The sequence below is a fragment of the Trichosurus vulpecula genome, chromosome 3 (genome assembly GCF_011100635.1).
Source record: "Trichosurus vulpecula isolate mTriVul1 chromosome 3, mTriVul1.pri, whole genome shotgun sequence".
NCBI classification, from domain to species: domain Eukaryota; kingdom Metazoa; phylum Chordata; class Mammalia; order Diprotodontia; family Phalangeridae; genus Trichosurus; species Trichosurus vulpecula.
In genome coordinates, this window is record NC_050575.1 from 147534931 (window position 1) to 147558793 (window position 23863).

At 41.2% G+C, this 23863-nt stretch overlaps 1 protein-coding gene across 2 annotated transcripts in view; it reads left to right on the forward strand.

Annotated features, from left to right (window-relative positions):
- The first annotated feature begins 10464 nt into the window (after window positions 1–10464).
- The window catches only part of TENT4B (terminal nucleotidyltransferase 4B), a 52504-nt gene continuing 39105 nt past the window's right edge, over window positions 10465–23863 (forward strand). The window contains exon 1 of one of the 2 annotated variants that reach the window (XM_036749294.1): window positions 10465–11218. In XM_036749294.1, the coding sequence (XP_036605189.1) occupies window positions 10470–11218 (749 nt within the window). In that variant the 5' untranslated portion in view covers window positions 10465–10469. The remainder of the gene's footprint in view (window positions 11219–23863) is intronic. The other variant, XM_036749295.1, reaches the window with a different exon arrangement.

The following is a 23863-nucleotide window of genomic DNA, read 5'->3' on the forward strand; positions in this document are numbered from 1 at the left end:
GAGGGTTGGAGCAGCAACTGAGAGGTAAGAGGTGGTACTTGACTGAGTCCTGAGCTAAGGGTTCTAAGATGTGGAGGTGAGGAGGGAACATTCCATGTGTCAGGGGCATCTTTTGCAAAGGCACAGAGGCAAGAGATGGGATGTTACATATGAAGAACATTAAGTAGTCCAGTTTAGCTGAAAAATAGAGCCCATAAGAGGGAAGTAATATGTAACCAGTCTGGACAGATTGGCTGGAGCCAGATTGTGAAGGACTTTAAATGCCAAACAGAGAAGTTTGCAGTTATCCTAGGGGTAACTAAGAGTCTTTGAAGCTTTCCCTAGCTACCCAAGATCCACATTCCATGCATGAGGAAATAAAACAATGTAATTTATCCTTTAATAGGAAATGGGGAAATGTTACAAATAGAGCACAAGACCAAAATTATTGATAACTTGAGTGGACGCAGCACAAACTAAAACGCTTATTGTACCATTATAAATTATTTCTATTGTTTATTCATTATCAGGATGTGATTTAATAAAATATTCTCAAAGATTGATTGAATAACAATAATATAAAATATTTGCAGGCAATTTCTTTTCTGTTTTCTTCAAGTTAATTGATCATTGTAAATATATTTAAACTTGACTCACTGTTGTGTAACTTGCCTTCTTTACATTCCGATATTGAATTATCCTGCAGAATCTATTTCTGTATAAATCATTCCAGCTAAGAGACTGTCAGCTTTACATTTTTACCATGAGTACTCGAATACTGTACTCAGAATGAATAGGACCATATATTATGGAAGAAAATGCCCAAGTACTATGATATCTTTGTTTTTTGGCTCACCGACTTGTACATTTAATTCAGATGAGATTTAAGAACATAATAAATGTCAGTTCTTTGCAGCAGCAAAATGAAAATGCTGAGCAATCCCTAAAAGTGATCATTTTAGTCAGAGCTGTATATCTCTTTGGACACCGAAGCAGACTTCTTTCTGAATCAAAATTGTTTTATTTGGGGGTAGTTATGGAAATTGTTTATGACATTTCTAAATGGTGATAGAATACTTATGGAATACTTTGACAGTTAACCACAAAAAGCTATATATCGGTGAGAGAATATAATGAGTGAAAACAAAGACTGGGGAAGAGGAAAGGAAGGGAATGAGGAAAGTAAGTCTTTTAGGCCCTGTATAATTCAGATTTTTAGGTTTTGCCCTTTTCTCCCCAACTAGACTGTGAGTTTATGGAGTACAGGAAAGTCTGTCCTGTAGTCTATATATCCTTTAGAAATAAGATGTACCCTAAGTTGGAAGGTTTAGAATAATATTTCTTGAATGAATTAAAAAGTAGTTGTAAGCACTTAATACGGTTTAAGCACAGTGTTAAGTTCTGGAGATGCAAATATGAAACAGATATAGTACTTGCCTTTAAGGAACTTACATTCTAATTCATGGAATATCTATTAAGCTCCTATTATGTGCCAGGAATTGAGCTAAATGCTGGGGATACAAATAAAAGGAAGCTATATATTCTCTACCCTCAAGAAACTTACATTCTAATGGGGGGATACACCACCTATAGGAGTGCTTGAAGAGGGGAAAGGATTAAGGGAAGTCAGTTGGTGGGAGGAATAAGTGGAAGTAGAGGGGAAGGAGGAAAGTACCAAACCTGGGGTGAGGACGAGGATTCTGGAGAGAATTCAGGTGAGAATGAGAGAAAGTATGGCTGGAGTTATTTGTAAAATGGTGGTCCTGGGGAAGAAGCATTAGTGAGAAGCGGCAAGGGGCCTAGGGTGGAGTATGTGGCAATGTGGCAAGGAAGGAGAAGGAGGAGTCTGCAGAGAGTGTAGATCTGCATGGTTATGGACAGGGAAGGGTGTTTTGTTTTGTAATGTCACAGGTATGTTAGTTTAGGAAGGAAAGAAGGAAGGAAACAAGCATTTATTAAATGCCTACCAAGTACCAGACAGGGGCGGGGGTGGGGGGTTGGGGGACTGGGGGTTGGGGGTGGGGAACTCGAGCCTCGAGGCTGAAGGTTCCCTACCCCTGTGCTAAGCACTGTGCTAATCCCTTTATAAATATCATCTCATTTGATCTCGGCAACAACACTGTGACGTACTTACTATTATCACTCCCATTTTATAGGTGAGGAAACTGAATCAGACAGAGATTAAGTGACTTGCCCAGTATCACACAGCTACTAAGTGTCTAAGGCTGGACTTTCCTGACACAAAGTCCAGCTCTCCATCCATTTCACCAACTCGCTGCCTTAGGAGAGTTGATTGACAAACTCCTTCCAGGGGCAGCTAGGTGGTACAGTAGATAGAATGCTAGACTTGGAATCAGGAATCTTCATGAGGTCAAATCCAGCCTCAGACACTTACTAGTTGTGTAACCCTGGGCAAGCTACTTAACCCTATTTACCCAGTTCCTCATCTGTAAAATGAGCTGGAGAAGGAAGGAATTGGCAAACCACTCCAGTATCCTTGCCAAGAAAACCCCAAATGGGGTCATGAAGAGTTGGACACAACTGAAATAATATCTGAATAACAATTCTAAGAGCAAGGTCAAAAATTTATTTGATTATGGTTCCAGAGGGGTGGCAAGGATAGAGAGGTAGCCTGGGAACAAAGAGAACTGCAGCTCAAGTCCCACCTCTGACACACACTTGCTGAGTGACTCCAGACAAATCATTTTATCCCTCAATGCTCTAGACAACTTTCCAAAACTATAAATTGCAGAGAAGGTGCCAATCTGCATTGTTAGAGGAAGTTTCCTTATCTGGAAATTCCCTTTCCCTATGAAATCATAGGTCTAGTTCCAATCCCTAGTCTGCCCAGAACCAGAAGGGGGTGAAGGAAGGTATACTTGCAGCAAGTCAGATGGCTAGGGGATGGCATGGCAGGGATTTCAACTGAAGCATGGTAGACATGGGCTAAAGAATTGTGGGCCAAATGAGACATTCACCCTGGACAGCCTAGATTAAGTCAGGAGTTCCAGATGTGAAAGAATGAATTAAACAATTAATTAATAAACATTTATTAAATTTATTAAATGCAATAGGCACTGTACTAAGCCAGGTATACAAAAGTAGGCAGAAGATAGTTCCTGACGTCATGGAACTTACAATCTAATGGGGAATATGACATGTAAACATATACAAAGCAAGCTTTATATGGGATAAATAGGAAATAATTAACAAAGGGAAGATACTAGAATTAAGAAGGGTTGGTTGTGGGGTAGGTAGGTGGTTAAGCAAACAGAGCACTGGCCCTGGAGTCAGGAGGACCTGAGTTCAAATCTAACCTTGGACACTTGACCCTCACTAACTGTGTGGTGTGTGGCCCTGGGCAAGTCACTTAACCCCAATTAATTAGTTGCCTCAAAAAAAAAAGAGGGGTTGGTTGGGAAAGACTTCCTGCAGAAGATGGATTTTAGTTGGGTCTAAAAGGAGTCAGGGAGGTCAGTAGACCGAGCAGAGGAGGGAGAGCATTCCAGGCATAAGGGACAGCTAGTGAAAATTGCTGGAGCCTAGAGATAAGTGTGTTGTTCCTGGAACAGCCAGGGGCCAGTGTCACTGGACTGAAAAGTATGTGCTAGAGAACAAGACTGGAAAGGTAGGAGAGGGATAGAAGGGCTTTGGAATGCCAAACCAAGCATTTTGTATTTATCTGGTCCAGAAGACAATAGGAAGCTACTGGAGTTTATTGGGGGTGGGGGTGGGGGTGGGGGTGGGAGTGATATGATCAGACCTGCACTTTAGGTCTGGCTGAATGGAGAATGAATTGGAGTGGGGAGAGATTTGAAGCAGGCAGACCCACCAGCAGGCTAATGCAATAATCCAGATGTGAGGAGATGAGGGCCTCCACCAGAATGGTGGCAGTGTCTGAGGAGAGAAAGGGGCATATTTGAGGGATGTTGCAAAGGTAAGATTAACAGACCTTAGCAATGGATTGGATATGGAGGGTGGAGGAGGTGAGAGACAATGAGGAATCCAGGATAACTCCTAGATTGCAAGCTTAAGGGTTTGGCAGGAGGGTTCGACCCTCTACAGTAATAGAGAAAGTAGGAGTAGGAGAAGGTTGGGGAAAAGATAATGAATTCCATTTTGGACATATTAAGTTTAAGAGGACTACAGGACATCCAGTTCAAGATGTCTGAAAAGCAGTTAGAGATTCAAGATTGGAAGGCAACAGAGAGATTGGGACAGGAAAGATATATTTGAGAATCATCAGCATAGAGGTGGTTATTGAATCCATGGGAGCTAATGATATCACCAAGTGAAGTAGTAAGGAGGGAAAAGAGAAAGGAAAATAGGACAGAACCCTGAAGGATATTAAGGTTAGGGGAGTATGATCTGGGGAAGGATCCAGCAAAGGAAACTGAGAAGGAGAGAGTAGTATCTGGAAAACCTACAGAGAACAGATAATCAAGGAGGAGAGAGCGATCAACTGTTTCAAAGGCTGCAGAGAAGTCAAGGAGAATAAGGATTGAGAAAAGGCCATTAGACTGACAACTAAGAGATCATTAGTAACTTTGGAGAGAGCAATTTTGGCAGAATGATAAGATGGGAAGCCAGACTGTAAGGAGTTAAGAAGAGAGTGAAGAGAAAAAGTGGAGGCGCCTATTGTAGTCTTCTAAAATAAGTTCAAAATCCTATGTCGATTTAAAAAAAAATCACACAGCTTCTTGATCTAGTTGAGGCAGATTTTATGAGAGGAAAACAAATTATCATCCAGTAATAAATAATCAGAGTGATTCATGTTCAAGACAGCTCAAATTTTACCTTGTGTAAGAGGCATTTCCTAGTTAACCCTGTTGTTTCTGCCTTCCCTCTAGGATTTTTATATCTTATGTACATAGTTGATTGTCTGTTTTCCCCATTAGAAGGTGAACTCCATGAGGACAGGGACTGTCATTGCCTTTTTCTGTATCCCCAGCTCTTAGCACAGTGCCTGACAATAAATGTTTGTCGATTGATTGGTTCAATATTGCCCTCTCTGCAAAAAAGCTCTTAGCTGTCCTTTGTGAGAGCAAGTCAGCAGACTCCAATTATAGCCACGGGTACTTACTGCAGGGTACTGAAGGTACCTTGAAGGAAATACTGTGTAGGACTGGAAGATAGTCTCATTGTATGCTGTCCCAGTAAAACCATGTGTGAAGTATTATATTCAGGTCTAGATGCCACATTTTAAGAATGACATTGATAAGCTGATGTGTCCAGAAGAAGGTGACCTTGGGGTGTGGGTGGGGAAAGGGACACAGATGTGATAGCTCTACAAGTATTTGAAGAATTGTCATGTGGAAGAGGTTGACTTTGTTGTGCCTGGCTCCTTAGGACTGAATTAGGAGCCGACAGTGGAAGTTACAGAGAGGCATATTTAGGCTCAATATTAAAGGAAAACTTCCTAACAATTAAAGCCATCTAAAAGCAGGACAGCACTGCCTTTGGAATTAGTGGGCTTTCCGCCACTCAAGGATCCCAAGTGAATGACCATTTTGGTGGAGAGGGATCATGTTGTAGGGTTATGTGAGTTAGGAAAGTTAGAGTTGTTTAGGGATATTTACTTGATTTGAACCAGTAGAATTATAGAATGATTCAAATGATGAATGAATGAAAAACATTTATTAAGAATTTACTATAGTGCTAAGCACAATGGGAGCTCTAGGGATAGGGATACAAATACCTGCCCTCAAGGAACTTCCAAACTACTGGGATAAACAACAACCCACATTAGGGGATTAGCTGGAAAGTTAGGGAGATGGTGAAAGTTATTGAGAGGGTGATGATTGTCACACCCCATCCAGGAATAATGGCAGAATTTATCTGATTATAGTTTTTGGTTCTAGAACTGGAGAAGGCAGTGACTAGTGGAGGGGGGCTGTCAACAATGGCCCTCGGGTTGAAGTTTCTGCAGTATATGGACTCTGGTAGGGGTGGTAGTACAGTGTACAGTAGTGCAGGAAGGCTGTCTAAAAATCTAAAGAGATACATATTCCAAAAGGCAAGTAATAGAGAAGCCTAGGAGCCTAGCAAATTGTTCTTAGACGAAATGTTTCCTTCTAGTTTGTATGAACAAATGGATATTTTAATGTGGCAATCTATATTGCCATTATAGGACCCGTACTTTTTGGTCTAGAGTTTCAATAGTTTATCAGAGGCAAAAACATAAACATACACACATACGAAACAAATATGAAATGCATTTGCAGGGTGGGGTAGAGGAAGGGAATCATCAGCTAGAGCAGGAATTATTAACCTTTTTTGGAAAAGTCTTGGACCTCTTTGACAGTCTCTTGAAGTAGATGGAACCCTTCTCAGAATAATGTTTTTAAATCCATACAATATATAAGATTATAAAGGAAACAGATTATATTGAGTTATCAAAATTTAGAAAAAAAACCAATTTCATGAACCTTGCCAAGTTAAGAACCCCTGAGCTAGAGGCATGAGGACAAGTTTCACGTAGAAAGGAAACAAAGGATCGATTCTAAGGGATAGAGTTGAAAAGGCAGTGCATTCCCGGTAGGAGAAAGGCAGCAGTGCAAAGTTATGGAGACCAAAGATGGAGAGTCCTGCGTGAGGAACAGCAGAAAAACCACTTTGGCTGGGAAATGGATTGAAGAGGACTAGTGCATAAAGCATGTGGGAAAGGTAAGTTTCATTCAGGGCTTTAAGAGGCTGAGAAACTTATGATTGGATCACAGAGGCAATACTGAGCCATTGGAATTATTTGAGTAGAAAAGTGACATCAGGCCTGAACTTTAGGAAAATCACTTTGGTATAATACCTATATGTTATATTTCAAAATTTCACCGGTTTTTCAGGAAGAAAATTATAAAAAATTACTAATTAGTTTTATTTCTGTATTTCTAGCAATTTTATAAATTTCATTTTATAGCAATTTTCACCACAGGAAAATGTTTGAAAGTATTTATTTGTGTGAACACTCCACTGTTTCCAAAATGAAACAACATTCTGGGTTTTCATATTTTCCCTATTTCTTGCAGTGTTATGCTTTTGATAAGAAAGAAATAGCAGCAACTGTCTGGTTGATAAGTAAAGGAGATTTTCATTATTTGCCAAAAAACTTTCCAGGATATTTGGTTCCCAAAATAGAAGTTAAAAGTCAGTTTTCAGTGACTTGGTTTGGACTTTGAACCTGCCTAGTATTTTTTTGAACCTGCCCACATTTTCTCATTCACTCCCTCTTTTTTTCCTTGATGATTTTTTAACACTTTTTAACACTTAGTCTTTGTTACTACTAGTAGGAGGCACAGAAAGAAATGTAATAATTGCTTTAGGAAACCACTGATGCCAACATTATTTCCTGATTTTCTGATCTTTGTGGTTCAGAGGTTTTTATGAGTGTTTGTTTAAAGTTGACAGAGTGCTACAGCTGCCACCTCTGCTTTCCTTTCCTCAATTGACTTTTAAATAACAGTAAGTCGGACATCATCCAGAAAACAGCTCTGGCTCTGCCTGCATGGACAAGAACTCCCGTCTAAAGATATTCTGAAGGGCAGTGTTTTACTTGTGCACTGCCTCTGTTTTCTTTTAAGGACAGGAGTAGTTAGCCGGGGCAATAGAATGAACATGGAACATCCCTGAAATGATAAGTCTTTGGTAAACTGATGATACTTTGCCCCCTGGTTAACTGGGCAGGACAGAGCACGTGGTGTCGAAGGCAGTGCAGCTGGTACAGGGATGAACACCCTTGCTCTTGGTTTGCTTTACCTTCTACACCACTGATCCTCCCAGAGTCCAAGCTTTTTCATTTGGTTTACTAAACTTTACTTTGTACATTTAAGAAGTACAAAAAGCTTGTCACAGTTGAGTCTGTGGGTAAGCCATCTTGATCTTAGAAAAACAGTTCAGAGTATGTTGGGCCAGATTGGTTTGCAAATACAAAGCTTATTCTCCGTTTGTCTAGGAATGCAACACAATAGCCAAGCCTGACATTTTTTTTTTCTTGTACTAATAAGCATAGAAGAAGAAAAAGTGAAAGGAAAATTTTTGTTTTTGTTTTTGCTTAAAAGTTATCAGATATTTCTAGTTGCCTTCACAAATAAAGTGTGGTTTTCAAGCATGAAAAAAAAAGTTAACAGAGAAAAATTCTGATCTAGCAAGAGCCATTCTGGTAACATAAATAGCCACATAGTAAGGCAAAAGGTTCCATTACCATTAGATTTATACTTTGGCTTTCTTTATATGAAGGATGGTTTAGGAATGCTTGAAAAGGCTTTCAATGTCTGGTACGATTTGGGCCCAAGACTTATATTATGGGATTTAAAGCTGAGAAAGCCCTTTAGAGACCCAACCTCTTAATTTTATAGGTGAAGTGATACCCAGAATGGTAAAATGATTTGCCCAAGGATCTGCAGGTAGAAACCCCCAAAGCTGAGTTTTAACTCTAGGTCTTCTGACTCAAATGCCTGAGGTCTTTTCACTGGTTGTGTCCATGATTGAACTGGCCTATGAAATAGACACATTTTCTTGATATTTTCTGTTAGGAATTTGGAGGTACCTGGAGGTTTATTAGTAGTAAGAGGGCACTGGAAGTCTTTTCATAATGGTTGCTCCTCTTTGTGGGAACATAGGGTAGGGTATAATTGCTATTTTGGATGAGGAAGATCTAGGTAAAAATTCTGCCTCTGATACTTACCAGCAAGGTGACCACAGGCAAATCAACTAAACTCTGTGAGCCCCAATTTCCTCAACCATAAAATGGGACTGATGATGCTCATAATATCTACCTTACAGGGCTGCTCTGATGCTCAAGTGAGATAGTGTGAAGTCCTATGTCAACTTTAAAGTGCTGCATCCCTCCAAACTGAATTCTTAACTTTTGGCTGGAAAGGGGCAATATAGATCCACATCCGTGTGCTGTGTGTGAAAGAGAAGGGAGGTGACGGATATAGTAGAGAGGACTAGATAGAAGGTAAAGAGGAAGGTCATTGAATTTTAAGATTTAGGGCTGGAAGGGACCTTAGAGTATCAATTATTCCAATCCCTTAATTTTACAGATGAGGAAATAGATGATCAGACAGACAGTAGCAAGTTGGGAGCTGCACGGGGATCCTTGTATCTTCCAGTCCCAAACGCCTCCACGCCTTTTTTTTTTTCATAACGAGGCTGATTAATTTTAGAAAGGGCACCAGGGCTGCAACACTGAGATGTCACGATCCTGAAGGACCTGGGGTAAATCCGGATGAGTGAGGCTAAGAGGAATCCAGGCGGAGGTAAGGAGGATGGTGGGGAAAGGTGTAATTAGTGTGAAATTAGTGTGGAGGGTGCGTGTGCCTGTGTGTGTGCGTGCGTGTAAAGGATGAGGTCGAAACCGTGCCCCTGCCTGAGGGGTGGGGACCACACACTTAGAGGAGCCCGATTTAGAGTTGGAAGTGCTTAGACATCATTCTGGTACAATCCCTTTCATTTTGCAGATGAGGAAACTACGACTTATGATGATCCCGTTTCCACAGGAGGATCTGGCCTGGGTGTGTGGGGTAAAAGTGACCGGCCATCCTACCAGGGCCCCCCCAAACTCCAAGATCCCAGGTGGCAGGATCGAGGGGCGGTTGTGGGGGTGTGGGAAGAGAATGGACGGGGCAGTTGGCGGCCAGCCCACGCGCTAGGATCTGAACCCTCTCCCTTCCTCTCTCTCCGCCCCACTCCTTTCGCTCTGTGACGCAGGGAGCGGCCTCCCCCGCGGGAGGGGCTGGGGGGAGGGTAAGAAGGGGAGGAGGGAGGCGGGACCCAGCGAGGGGAGGGGGGAGGGGGGTGTGAAGGAGGGAGGAAGGGGAGGGAGGGGGCGGGGAGGAGCGACTAGGGGGGCGGAGCCAGGGGCGGCTGAGGCCCCGCCCCGGGCCGAGCGAGGACGCTACGGAGCAGGCGCGTTGCTGCCCCTCGCCTTCTCCAGAGCTACTGCCGCCGCGGCCGCCGCCATTTGCACTGGGACCCCGGTGACAGGGGGTTGGCGGAGGGGAGGGAGGGGGGGGTGGGTCGGCGGCCACAGAAGAAGAGGAAGCGGCGGCAGAGGAGGAGGGGACAGAGGAAGGAGAGGCGGCGAAGGGGACGACGAAGACGGCTCAGGAAACGAAACCAACGCCGCCAGTGCCGCCGTCACCACCGCCGCCACCGCCACCGCCACCAGCAGCAGCAGCAGTAGCAGCAGCACCGGCACCAGCAGCAGGGGCGGCGGCGGCACCACAGCGATTGCTGCCGCCCGGGAAAACGCCGGGAGGAGCGGCGGTGAGGAGAGGCCGGGGCGGCTCGCAGGCCCCCGTGGGCGTCTCGCCGGCCAGAGTGTGCGCCTGAGGAGGAGGAGGAGGAGGAGAGGAGGGAGAAGGGGGCGGGGGGGTCTCGGCGAGGGGCCGGAGCCGCCAGGGGCGGCGGCGGCGGCGGCTGCTGCTGCTGCTGGGGGGCAGGGGGCGGCGGCGGCGGCTGCGGGCGGGGCGGGGGAGAGTGGCCGCCGTTTGATGGATCCGAGGATCGCCTGGTTTCAGCCAGAGCAGCTCGGACCCTCCAACAGTTTGTGGATGCAGATTTGGGAGACGACCCAGGGGCTCAGGAACCTCTACTTCAACCACCACTGTCACAGCAGCGCCACGAGCAGTAGCAGCAGCAGCAGCAGCAGCGGCAGCGGGAGCAGCAGCAGCAGCGGGAGCAGCAGCAGCAGCGGCAGCAGCAGCGGGAGCGGCACCAGCAGCAGCAGCGGCAGCAGCAGCCACACGGGCAGCCCCAGCGGCCCCGCCGCCGCCTCCGCCGCCGCCACCGCCGCCGCCCCAGCCGGCCCCGCCACGGCCCCCGCCGGCGGTAGCAGCAGCAGCAGCGGCGGCTCCCCAGCCGAGGGCATGTACCGCCCCGGGGAGCGGCTCCTGGGCGGCCACGCGCTGGCCCCCGAACAGCGGGACTTCCTGCCCTTAGAGACGACCAACAACAACAACAACCACCACCAGCCCGGGGCCTGGAGCCGGAGGGCCGGAGCCTCCGCCGCGGAGACCGCCGACCCCGGCGCGGGCAACAGCAACAAGCGGAAAAGGGACAACAAGGCCAGCACTTACGGACTCAACTACAGCCTGCTGAGCCCCAGCACGGCCCCGGCCTCCACCGCCGGGGTCGGGGCAGGCGGAGGGGGCGGTGGTAGGTTGGCTGGAACAGCGGGAACTGGAGGGTTGTACAGTGGTACCCCTTGGAAGAGGAGGAACTACAACCAGGGAGTCGTGGGGTGAGTGTTTGCACTTCGCTACGGGGGCTTCACGTCATGGCACTCACACGGAGAGGGGGGTGGGGTGGGCGCTGGGACAGCAGCGGAGGCTTCACACCGCCTTTGCTGGGTGCACTTGGTTTCCACGGGATATTGGACGGAGGTGGTTCCCCTCCCCACCCACCTCCTCACCCCCTCCACAATTGTCCAGTTGCCTCTGCCATCACACAGGAAGATGAGGTCACCTGTCACGGACATCTCAACCCTTATTTTGTCATTTGATAACCAAGTGCCTTGGGGGGAGTAGTTCCTTCACAAAAGTTTTTAAAATGGAAGATTATCCCCTGTCTCCCCATTGGAAACATGACAGGCTATTCAGGCAGTGGCCTGTGACTCACCCTTGTCGGTTCTCTCTTCTCTTCCTGCTTTTCTTTTCTTTTCTTTTTAAATACCTACCTGTATCTGGCCTCCTTGTTCTACACGAAGGAATACAAGGCAAAAAGTCTGTACGGTTCTGCTTTGCAGAAGCTCCAGGCCCTAAAGAACTTTCCAGGAGTTCGATGTGTAGCACCGTCTTCCTAGGCTAGGTGCCATAATAATGTGATCTGTACCATGATGGCTGTGAAGATAGTGTAGGCTCCGCTAATGCTTTCCTTTCCAGAGGGGATTAACTTTATGCTAATTAGTTCAATGTTGCACCACCAGTGACTCTGTTTAAAGTTCAGCTGTTACAAAATGGAATCTTACCTGACCCCTAGTGAATTATGTACATAAGCACAGATTCATTCCAGCCAGAGGTGTCTTTTTGGATGTGCTTCTGTGCTGGAATGTCACAGGATTTTCTTTCTTCCAAGGTAGCTTTTGGACTATTTCCATTGTTTAGTTAAAGGTGTTTCAAACTGTTTCTCCGTCTGCAAATTCTCTGTTTTGTATGTATATGCTAGAATGAGCAGCTGGAACAGAATAAGTTACTGAGTATGGAATCTTCCCTTTTGATCACACATTAAATTTTAGTCCTTAATAGTGATCATGGAAAGGATGGCCTCTGTGACTTCTTGGAGTCTCTGTAAAATGATTTGGTGGCTTCCATCTGGTTCTGCTAGGCAGGTGTCTCCTTTATGCCACTATTTTATCATTAATACTCTTTTGAGAAGGGCTGTTGAACATTTTATATTTTGAATAGGTATACACTTCAAACTTACCCTTTGATTTTGTGAGAGGAGTCTTTTAAGGTTAGAGACTAGGCCTAATGATAAGCATGTGTTATTAAAAGTTACTAGGGCGCTATCCATGGTGATCTTAACGTCTAGGTTAATAGGTCCAGGCTGAAATGGACACTTGGAGCATTTTCAAATGTGAGAATAACTCCCTGACTTAACAAGAAAATTGGTTAGTAAGGGCTTCTGGTAATTTAAGCGATCCAACTGAAATAATCATTGTCAACCAAACTTAAAAATAAATACTATAATTTTAATTTTTGGAAACCTCTGTGTGTTTATGTGACTTAGAAAATAAAGCAAGTTGTAAACATTGGCAGCTTGCTAATGATACATTATGAATGATGAATTGTTATTTTACTATTAAAACTATAAGATTTATTGATTTTTTTAATCTGTATTTAGCAAATATAATGGTGACAAATCTCAAACTTTAATCTTTCCACATGTAAAGGTCTTATAGAAAAAAGAAAAAAAATCCTGGCTTAAATAATTTGCCCTTTCAAGCATGACGTATGGATATGAGAGATTTCCATTTCTTCTTGGAATAGTTTATTTAAAAATAAATGCAGGTTGAGATTTAATACCTATCTTTCCAAATTTCGGTTTACTTCTGAGGGTGCCAGCAGTTAAGCAGATTTTTAAAATTTGAGTTTTGTATGGGTCTTCCAGCTTTTACAGAGTCTTTTGAGCAGTTCCTACAGTGTTATTGTAAGAACATTTGTAGGGATGAAAACCCTTGTTTCATTTGATTTGTGGATCATATTTCTTTTCTCTTTGGGATAGGTTATCATTTCATATACTTAAAAAACTCAACTCAAGTAACTGGAGTTTTATCACTTTCATTGCAAATTTATATATATATGATTCTTAGATTAAATGCAATGAAACTCATAAGCAGCAAATGTTTATTGTATGGCACTATTAGGTGATAGGGATACAAAGAAGAGGGCAGCTAAGTGGTGCAGTGGGTAGAGTGCTGGGCTTGGAATCAGGAGAACCTGAGTTCAATCCAGCCTAAGATACTTACTAATTGTGTGACCCTGGTCACAAGTCACTTAACCCGGTTTGCCACAGTTCCTCATCTGTAAAATGAGCTGGAGAAGGAAATGGCAAAACCATTCCAAATGTCTTTTCCAAGAAAATCCCAAATGGGGTCATGAAGGGTCAGATATGACTGAAATGACTCAACAACAAAAATACAAAGGTGTATAACATGAGTCTGTCTCCATGAATTTACAGTTTAGTTAGGTAGAGAAGACAAATAAAAGTTAAACAACATAAGATAATGCTATATGTCTTGTACTATGGAGGCATTGTGGTATGGAAACTCATCATACTAAAGCAATGAATCTTAGAATTGTAAAGGGACTTCAGAGGTCATCTAGTTCAGTCGCTTGACTCATTAAGGAATCTCTTCTTCAAGATTTATAATCCATGGTCATCTGGGCAAAATCACTTTTACCATTATGGGTCTAGTCTTTAAAATATTATCTCCAAGGACTCCTCTATGATTGTGTCTTTCATCTGTTTTTTTTCTTTCTGATGTAGCCTAATTATTTTTTTCATTGCTCCTACAATAGGACCTGCATTTTCCTGTCTCCAAGCCTTTGCTCTTATGACCAATGTCTGAAGTACCTCCTTGCCTTTTTTTTGTCTAAGTCCTATGTTTTCAAGCCACAACTCGAGTTCTACTTCTAAAAAGGCAATGTTTACTTGATTGCTCCTTCCTCTGAATTTCTGTAATACTTGTCTGCACCCCTCATTTCATTCTTAGTCATTAAAGGCTTTTGAGGAGCTGGGCAACTGACATGTAGCAAAACTGTTTTAGGAAGATCAATCTATCAGCAAGAGGATGAGAGACTACTGACTGGAGCAAGGTCAGTTTGGAGACTATTGGGTGTGAGGCAATAAGGGCTTGAATTTGGGGTGATGGTAGTAGGAATGAAAATGAAAAGGCAAATGTCATATTGGTAAGATCTAATGATTGGATGTTGAAGGAAGGGGGACTCTAAAAGTTCCGAGCCTTTGATGGGGGAGTGACATTGGTAGAGATGAAGGAGTCAAAGGTGGAAGTAGGAGTTGAAGAGGCACAGAGACAGCTAGCATTTTGGATTTTTTTTTTTCTATATTATGATAAAAGACAGACTATGTAAATGGGGGACACAATCTGATCTGTAGTATGTGTTTTCCAATATAATCTTCGCCTTGAATCCCCAGTACCTTCTCAACAACTCCATCTGATAGGTGGATAGAACATCCAGGTGGCATTGTTGAGAAGGCACTGGGAATTCAAGGCTTAGCCATATCACAGAGCACACTACAGATCAGACTACACACCTTGTTTACATAGTATCGTTTTACCATGATATAGAATACTTAAGATACATCTCTTTTTTTATTCTATGATACCAGTCTCATGATGGGGTTTTTACCATAATGACAGAACCCTATAATTAGGATTGGTGCAATAGGCTGTTTTATCTCAAAAATGACCAGGCAAATAAATGCATAGGTTTATACTAAAAGTCTGAAAAAATTCAGAAGCCTGAATTTAAAGTTTTCACTTACCTCTGGTATGTAAGGCTGAAAATAGATTGCATTCCTAGCACTTCTTCATAGTCTGCTGTGTTCAGATTATTGACTCTCATTGCATGTGTACATTATTATATCGTAATGTGCCAAAGCCTTGTGAAAATTTTGTGAACCAATAGAGTTTTGGGTTTGTTTTTTTTTAGCTCATCATCAAGTCTTCACTAAACAATTTGATTCTTGGATTCTTTAAAATTAATAATTAATATTTCAGTACCAAAATATGCTAGGTACTAAATTAAGCAAAATGATTTATGTCATAACTTCCTTCTTTAATCTAAGAGCTGTTTTATTATTGAGCATACGTAATTTCCCCATTAGAGCCACAAAGCTATTTCGGTGTGTGAATCGCACACACATTTTTCAAGTTTTAGTTGGTGAAAAGTGAAAGGGAACAGTGAGCCAGAAGAGTAATAGGCTCAGCACTGGGATGACCCTGAAAAGCTTTGGTGTGTAGTTCAGGGAGATGAATATGGAGAAGAGGTACTGGAAAATAGACTGGTTGTGGATAAATTGTGGCCTGTCTGCTTTGAGATGTCGTAGATCTTTCCATTATCCATTTCTGTACAGTGTGGTGTTCTTGGGTGTCTGGTCTCTTAACTTTTATCATTAAAACTGTTACCAAAGTAAATATTAGGATTAGGACCCCAGAAGTTTATGCCATACATGCCAATTTGTATCTACTGTGCTGAGACACTACAGGAAGAGTTCTCTCAAATTTGATTGTCTCTGACTAGCAAACGTTAGGATATTTGATTGAATGGAGAATTTAGATTAGTAGGAATGCTAGACTATTGAGGGATTTTTTAAAATATGCAAATACAATTCAAATTTGTTATATAAGGCAAATTTAATTTACTGTGAAGTGCTGTTGAGTATGTTGTTATCAGGCCATATATAGCATTTGGGTAAGAGAATGTTTCAGGGTCAGCTTGTCAGGGACAAGTAACATTGATCACTTTTGTATATAATTTTTGAAGTGGTAGATTGCCCATAAATATAGGTTGGTGGGCATTTTGGGGTAAGAGTAACTGGCAGTGCAAAGAACACTTGCTAGCAATTCTGGTCATCTTATTACTTACTGGCTTAATGTTTCTTTCTTTACCCATTTTTCCTGAGCCAGCTGGAAAGCTAAACCAGCTTCAGAAAGACATAGCTGCGCAGAGAAGATTCTCCTTACCCACAGAGACATTTATTAGTTGCACATAGCTCCTGTACTGCATCAGAATGTCATTAAATCTATCACACTATGATAAGGTACACTGAACCACATTATCAATGAAACATATGACAGTTGAGGGTAACCTTGAGATAGACTATTCAGTAACTCAGGACCAATCCTAGCAAAAGACATATTTTTAAAAAAAAATAGGTTATGTATGGACTTTAGACAATTTTGGGGGGTCTAAAATGAATATATTATACTAAGGATTTTGTCTACATGTCAGAAAAAAATTTTACAAATACTTGGGGATACTTACATTGGCTACTGGTTCCTATCTAGGCCTTATCAGGGGCTTCAAATCTGTATAGGAAACTTCTTTTTTTTTTCCATGAAGGTGTTATTTGCCTTGGTGTAGGGAGAATCTGTCTACAGCGATGAACTCAAAGATCCACCTGATTACTAGAGATTTCGTGGCCCTCTGATTTTACCTTTTTCAATTATGCCTTGTTCTTCTAAAGAAGACCTATTTATTAGAGGAGGCATGTCTTTATCAGCTTCCTAATGATGTAGAAATCCCCGTATTTTGGGCATCAGGATTGCTTATGGACATACTAAAATTTAAAAATCTTAGCAGGAACATTGAGAACAAAGTTATAACAACTTTAAATTTTAAATTATTTTTGAATTATTTGTGCTGTTTTGAGGCATTATTTTTTATTTTTATATTTTCATTACTGATTTTGCTTTTAAAATAAAGCCAGGTGTACTTTTTTCATTTACATACTGCTTATTTTTTAAACAAGATGTAATTTAAAAAAAATTTTGTTTATTTTCAGTTTACAACATTCAGTTCCACAAGTTTTTGAGTTTTAAATTTTTCCCCCTCCCTCCCCTTCCCCCTTCCCCAAGACAGCATGTAATCTGATATGGCTGTACATATACATTCATATTAAACATATTTTCATATTAATCATGTTGTAAAGAAGAATTATAACCAATGAAATGAACCACTAAAAAGAAGAAACAAAACAAAACAAAGAAAAGAGAGCAAATAGTAGCTTCGATCTGCATTCAGATTCTGTAATTCTTTCTCTGCATGTGGATAGCATTTTCCATCATGAGCCTTTTGGATTTGTCTTAGAACCTCATATTGCTGAAAAGAGCCAAAAAGCTTAATTTTTAAAGCTTTGTTTAATCCTAAGAATAAGTAATTTCTGGATAGATAACTTCATTGTAAAATTGAGTGATTTCTATTTTTTTATTTTAAATTTATTTATTTAACATATTTAGTTTTCAGCATTGATTTTCACAAGAGTTTGAATTACAAATTTTCTCCCCATTTCTACCCTCCCCCCCCACTCCAAGATGACATATATTCTGGTTGCCCTGTTCCCCAGTCAGCCCTCCCTTCTGTCACCCCACTCCCCTCCCATCCCCTTTTCCCTTCCTTTCTTGTACGGAAAGATAAATTTCTACGCCCCATTGCCTGTGTATCTTATTTTCTAATTGTATGCAAAAACTTTTTTTTTGTTTTTGAACATCTGTTTTTAAAACTTTGAGTTCCAAATTCTCTCCCCTCTTCCCTCCCCCCCCCCCAAGAAGTCAAGCAATTCAACATAGGCCACATGTGTATCATTATGTGTAACCCTTCCACAATACTCATGTTGTGAAAGACTAACTATATTTTGCTCCTTCCCAACCCATTCCCCTTTATTGAATTTTCTCCCTTGACCCTGTCCCCCCTTCCAAAGTGTTTGTTTTTGATTACCTCCACCCCCATCTGCCCTCCCCTCCATCATCCCCCCCTTTTTTTTATCTTCTTCCCTCTTCTTTCCTGTGGGGTAAGATACCCAATTGAGTATGTATGGTATTCCCTCCTCAGGCCAAATCTGATGAGAGCAAGATTCACTCATTCCCCCCTCACCTGCCCTCTCCCCTCCTCCCACAGAACTGCTTCCTCTTGCCACCTTTATGCAAGATAATCCACCCCATTCTATCTCTCCCTATCTCCCTCTCTCAATATATTCCTCTCTCATCCATTAATTTGATTTTATTTCTTTTAGATATCTTCCCTTCATCTTCAACTCACCCTGTGTCCTCTCTCTCTCTCTCTCTCTCTCTCTTTCTCTCTTTATATATATATATACACATACATATATACATACATAAACATTCACTTACATATATATATAAAAATATATATATATACATAAACATATATATATATGCATATTCCCTTCAGCTACCCTAATACTGAGGTCTCATGAATCATACACGTCATCTTTCTATGTAGGAATGTAAACAAAACAGTTCAACTTTAGTAAGTTCCTTGCAATTTCTTTTTCTTGTTCTTTTTCTTGATTACCTTTTCATGCTTCTCTTGATTCTTGTGTTTGAAAGTCAAATTTTCTATTTAGCTCTGGTCTTTTCACTGAGAAAGCTTGAAAGTCCTCTATTTTATTGAAAGTCCATATTTTGCCTTGGAGCATGATACTCAGTTTTGCTGGGTAGGTGATTCTAGGTTTTAATCCTAGCTCCATTGACCTCCGGAATATCGTATTCCAAGCCCTTCGATCTCTTAATGTAGAAGCTGCCCGATCTTGGATTATTCTGATTGTGTTTCCAGAATACTCAAATTGTTTCTTTCTGGCTGCTTGCAATGTTTCCTCCTTGATCTGGGAGCTCTGGAATTTGGTGACAGTATTCCTAGGAGATTTCTTTTTGGGATCTATTTGAGGAGGCGATTGATGGATTCTTTCAATTTCTATTTTGCCCTGTGGCTCTAGAATATCAGGGCAGTTTTCCTTGAAAATTTCTTGAAAGATGATGTCTAGGCTCTTTTTTTCATCATGGCTTTCAGGTAGTCCAATAATTTTTAAATTATCTCTCCTGGATCTATTTTCCAGGTCAGTGGTTTTTCCAATGAGATATTTCACATTGTCTTCCATTCTGTTTTATAATATCTTGATTTCTCATCAAGTCACTAGCTTCCACTTGCTCCAATCTAATTTTTAAGGTAGTATTTTCTGCAGTAGTCCGTTGGACCTCCTTTTCCATTTGGCTACTTCTGCCTTTCAAGGCATTCTTCTCCTCATTGGCTTTTTGGAGCTCTTTTGCCATTTGAGTTAGTCTATTTTTTAAGGTGTTGTTTTCTTCAGTGTATTTTTCAGTATTTTTTTGGGTCTCCTTTAGCAAGTCATTGACTTGTTTTTCATGGTTTTCTTGCATCCTTCTCATTTCTCTTTCCAATTTTTCCTCTACTTTTCTAACTTGCTTTTCCAAATCCTTTTTGAGCTCTTCCATGGCCTGGGACCAGTTCATGTTTTTCTTGGAGGCTTTTGGTGTAGGCTCTTGCACTTTGTTGACTTCTTTAGGCTGTATGTTTTGGCCTTCTTTGTCACCAAAGAAAGAATCCAAAGTCTGAGACTGAATCTGGGTACGTTTTCTCTGTCTGGCCATATTCCCGACGAACTAACTTGACCCTTGAGTTTTTCAGCGGGGTATGACTGCTTGTAGACTAAAGAGTTCTATGTTCCACATTTGGGGGGGATGTGCCAGCTCTGCCATACCAGCACTCCTCCTTCCCCAAGAACCCCCAACCCGGACTGGGCTTAGCTCTTCAGCAGGCTGTGCACTCCTGCTCTGATCTGCCACTTAATTCCTCCCACCAGGTGGGCCTGGGGCCAGAAGCAACTGCCCCGAGGGCAGTGGCCGAACTGGGAACTCCTGCCACTCCCACAGCTTTTCCCACTAACCTTCTCCGCTGTCTTTGGTGTTTGTGGGTTGAGAAGTCCGGTAACTGCCACAGCTCACTGATTCAGGGCGCTAGGGCCCGCCCCGCCCGGCTCCTGGTCTGGTTGGTCCTCGCTGCTCACTCTGGGCTCTGCTCTGCTCCATTCCCAGTTCCCAGCTCCGTGTGGGATAGACCTCACCCAGAGACCATCCAGGCTCTCCTGGGCTGGAGCCCTGCTTCTCTCTGCTGTTTTGTGGATTCTGCAGTTCTAGAATTGGTTCAGAGCCATTTTTTATAGGTTTTTGGAGGGACTCTGCAGGGAGCTCAGGCTAGTCCCTGCTTTCCAGCCGCCATCTTGGCTCTGCCCCCCCAAGTGATTTCTATTTTGGGGAGGTATGTTGAAAGCATTTTGTTTGCTCCTGACCAAATTATAGTTAAGAAGTCTTAGAGCTGAATGATGCCTTTAGAATGTGTATTCTTCTTACCTATCCCAGAATAAAATGTATAATGTAGTTAGATTTGTTGAATGACAGAGAATTAGGGCTTATTTTTATTTGTTTAAAAACTTGTGGTATGTTTGGCTCTCCCAAATATACTTATTTATTAGCATTATGAAAAATTATCAGGTTCCACCAAAACACATTTAGTAATTCCTAATGACATAGTTTGTGTGTTTTTTAAATAAATTACTTCCTTATAACTTGGTCTTATTAGTGTCAATTGAATTTGAGTGTCCACCACCCCTGAGTTTATTAGTTACCTAATAACTGCACTTTCCCTGTGCTTGTTCTGCATTTCTTATTCTCTATATCTTCTGGTCTGTTTGTATTAAAATCAGCACTTTTTTGGATGCCTGCTATTCCCAAAATGTTGCGCTTGGTGCTGTGGGAGATAGAATAAACATAACATTCCCAGACTTAAAGAGTAATGTAATCTCGTTGGAGTGGTCAAAGATGTGAACAGTTAAATAGCAATAAAAGATTTAAATAGTAGTTAAGGACAATAAATAGTAGAGCTATCACAAGATATTATTAAATGCCAGATAAATTGCATTGCAATCGTGATGCCTGTCTTCTACTCAAAAAACTTATTAGTGCTCTGTTGTCTATTGGTACTGACATTCAAGCCTCTCCACAGGTTGCCTCAAACCTACCTGTTCAACCTTTTCTCATACTGTTCCCACTTCATGTGGTGTTTCCCTCCTCTCCCCAAAATTATTGTCCTATCCTCTCCTATCCTCCAGATTTCGCTTACACAACATCCCCATATCTGGAATGTATTCCAGTCTCCTTTCCCTTTACCCCTTGTCCCTTTCTGTCAGAACTAGTTGATTTCTTGGCTGAATCAAGTACTGCTTTGTCTGTGAAGACTTCTCTAACTTGCCCCTTTTCTCTCCTGAAACTTCTCGTAGATGACCCCTTTGCACTTATCTCATTCTTAGTTGAATCATAGTTACTTGTGTACTTGTTCTTTCCCCATTAGATTATAAGCTCCTTGAGAGCAGGGCCTAAGTCATATTTGTCTTTGTTTGTAATAGGTATTAATTTTCTCTTTTGTGGTAAATTTAGAGGAGAAATGATAATTTCTGCCTGGATAATCTAGACTGGGCAAGAAAGGGGAGAGTTTGAGCTTGGTATTATTCAGTATAAGATTTGATTAGGTGGAAAGGAGGTGCTATTCTTGTTTGTGATTTTTATTTGGTCCTATATAGTACTAGCATAGAATCTTCTGTAAAAACCCAGGCAGGAAGAAGTGGAAACAGAGAGGATCAAATACTGTGCTGCAACTAGTAACATATTTTACAAAGCCCCTTAAGAGCGTTTTCTTTCTGTCAACCTTTTGGAACAGGTAGTATCAGAGCCTAGATTCAACCCCATGCTGAATGCAAGTTCAGTACTCTTTCTATTACACCAGTGCTTGGCATAGTGCCTGGTACACAGTAAGTGCTTAATAGATGTCTGACTGGTACATATGATTTCCGTATTATTTGAATCATCTCAAAGGAATTTTGAGATTTCTGAAATACTTTAAGTCCTAGAAGGAAAAGAATGTCATATAATTTTTGGTTAATGTCATCATCAAACTATCCTTAGTCTGGGAGAAAGGTGGGAATTCTTTCATTTTTGGGGTTTAAATATCAGGAAATAGGCTCAGAATTCTTTTGGGAACAGTTATTTCTACTTTCTTGGGGGTACTTTTTCAGTTTTGGATTTGGAAAATTTCATTGATAGGTTGTGATTACCCATTGTAATTACCATGTTTGGGTTTCATAGTGGCAAATAGATCCTTGCTCACTTCTGTCATTTTTTCTGTTTCTGAACCCTTTTCACCAGGTTAAGATTACCTTTCCCTATTATGTTTATCCAGGGGGTTATCTCTGCTTTGAAAATTAAAGCCTTTCAAAATAAAGAGAAAATGTAAAAATTACTTCAGTTCAAATAGTCAGAAAGGCAGTGTATTTGCTTTTGTGAAATAAAACTGAGATTATATATCTCCTAATCTTATCTCCTCCATTTGAATTCTAAATCATAATTATTACTACCCTTAGGCTAATTAACCTGTATACCCCTAAAAGGGCCATTCATTCCTCCAGTTTGTCTACTGTAAGTAAATAACTTGCTTCAGAGGTGGGAAATGCATTATCATTTTATTTTGGGTTTTTCAGTTTTTTTTTCCTTTAAGATAATTGCTTTTTAGCTAATAGTATAGTGTAGAGGTGTCAAATATATGGCCCTGCAATACTCCTGAGTACAGCTGGAACCAGTTTAAAAAGGTAATTGGGAAATTTTAACAATAAAAATACAATAGAACATAGATAATGTTAATATGGGATTTTTTAAGTGAATACATGGACCACAGGGATCCTTATGTACCATTTGTATTTGAGTTTGACAACACTGCTGTAATGTCTATAAATATGTGTGTGAATATATATTAGAATTAGATGAAGTTCTTTCATATACGTTGTGGTCCTAAAAGTGTATGGCTTTGATCATAATAGTGCTGGCAAGGGAAGAGGGCAATATGTGAAAAAAAAAAGATAATTTTTATAAAATTAATTACTTAGGATCATATGATATAGAGCTAGAAGGACCCCCATAATTCATTTATTCCCATCTAACTCCTTTTACAAATAAGGAAACTGAAGCCCGTAGAGGTGGGCCCACTTACTGCCTCTGCCAGACTAATAGTAGAGCTAAGATTCAAACCTAAGTCTTTTGACTGACTCCAGTGCCCTTTTCAATATACGTTTTCTCTGTCTTTTAAGGAGTTGGACAACTGATTAAGTTTTTACTTGTTTTTAACTCTGATAGAATTGAATATTATGTAGAATTTGGAGTTATATGAAAAGATTTCAGTGATTTACTTTAAATCACAATATAAAACTACAGACATAATGAACCTTATGCTTGCAAAATTGCTGGGTATTTATAACCATTAGTTTTACTGTCAAAGGCCATTTTGTGTGAGTAATATTAATGAGTTACATTATAAAATCATAGAATTTTAGAGTTAGAGTGGCCTTAGGACATTTTATCTATCTCCATTCCTCTCCTTTTAGAGTTGAATCAAACAACTTATCTAAAGTCACATTCCTACTTAGTGGCAGAACTTGGGGCTAGAACCTGGCTGGGTCTTCTGACTCTTGAGTTCAGAATTCTTTCCTCTGTTAGGCTTCTTTCTCTTTGATAATTTAAATAATTAAATTGTTGCTATTTTATAAATTTTACATTATGCCTACTTAGTCAAAAAGCATTTATTATATGCCTACTGTGTTCTGGGCACAGGGGATACAAAGTAAAAAAATCTAACAATTCCTACCGTCAGTGCTTTCGTTCTTTCCTGAGACAGACAGCCTATATGAATATAAGTAGATAATTTTTGGGTGGCAGCACTAGCACCTGGCAGGTTAGGAAAAGATCTCATATAGGAGGTGATGCTTCAGCATTTAAAGGGAA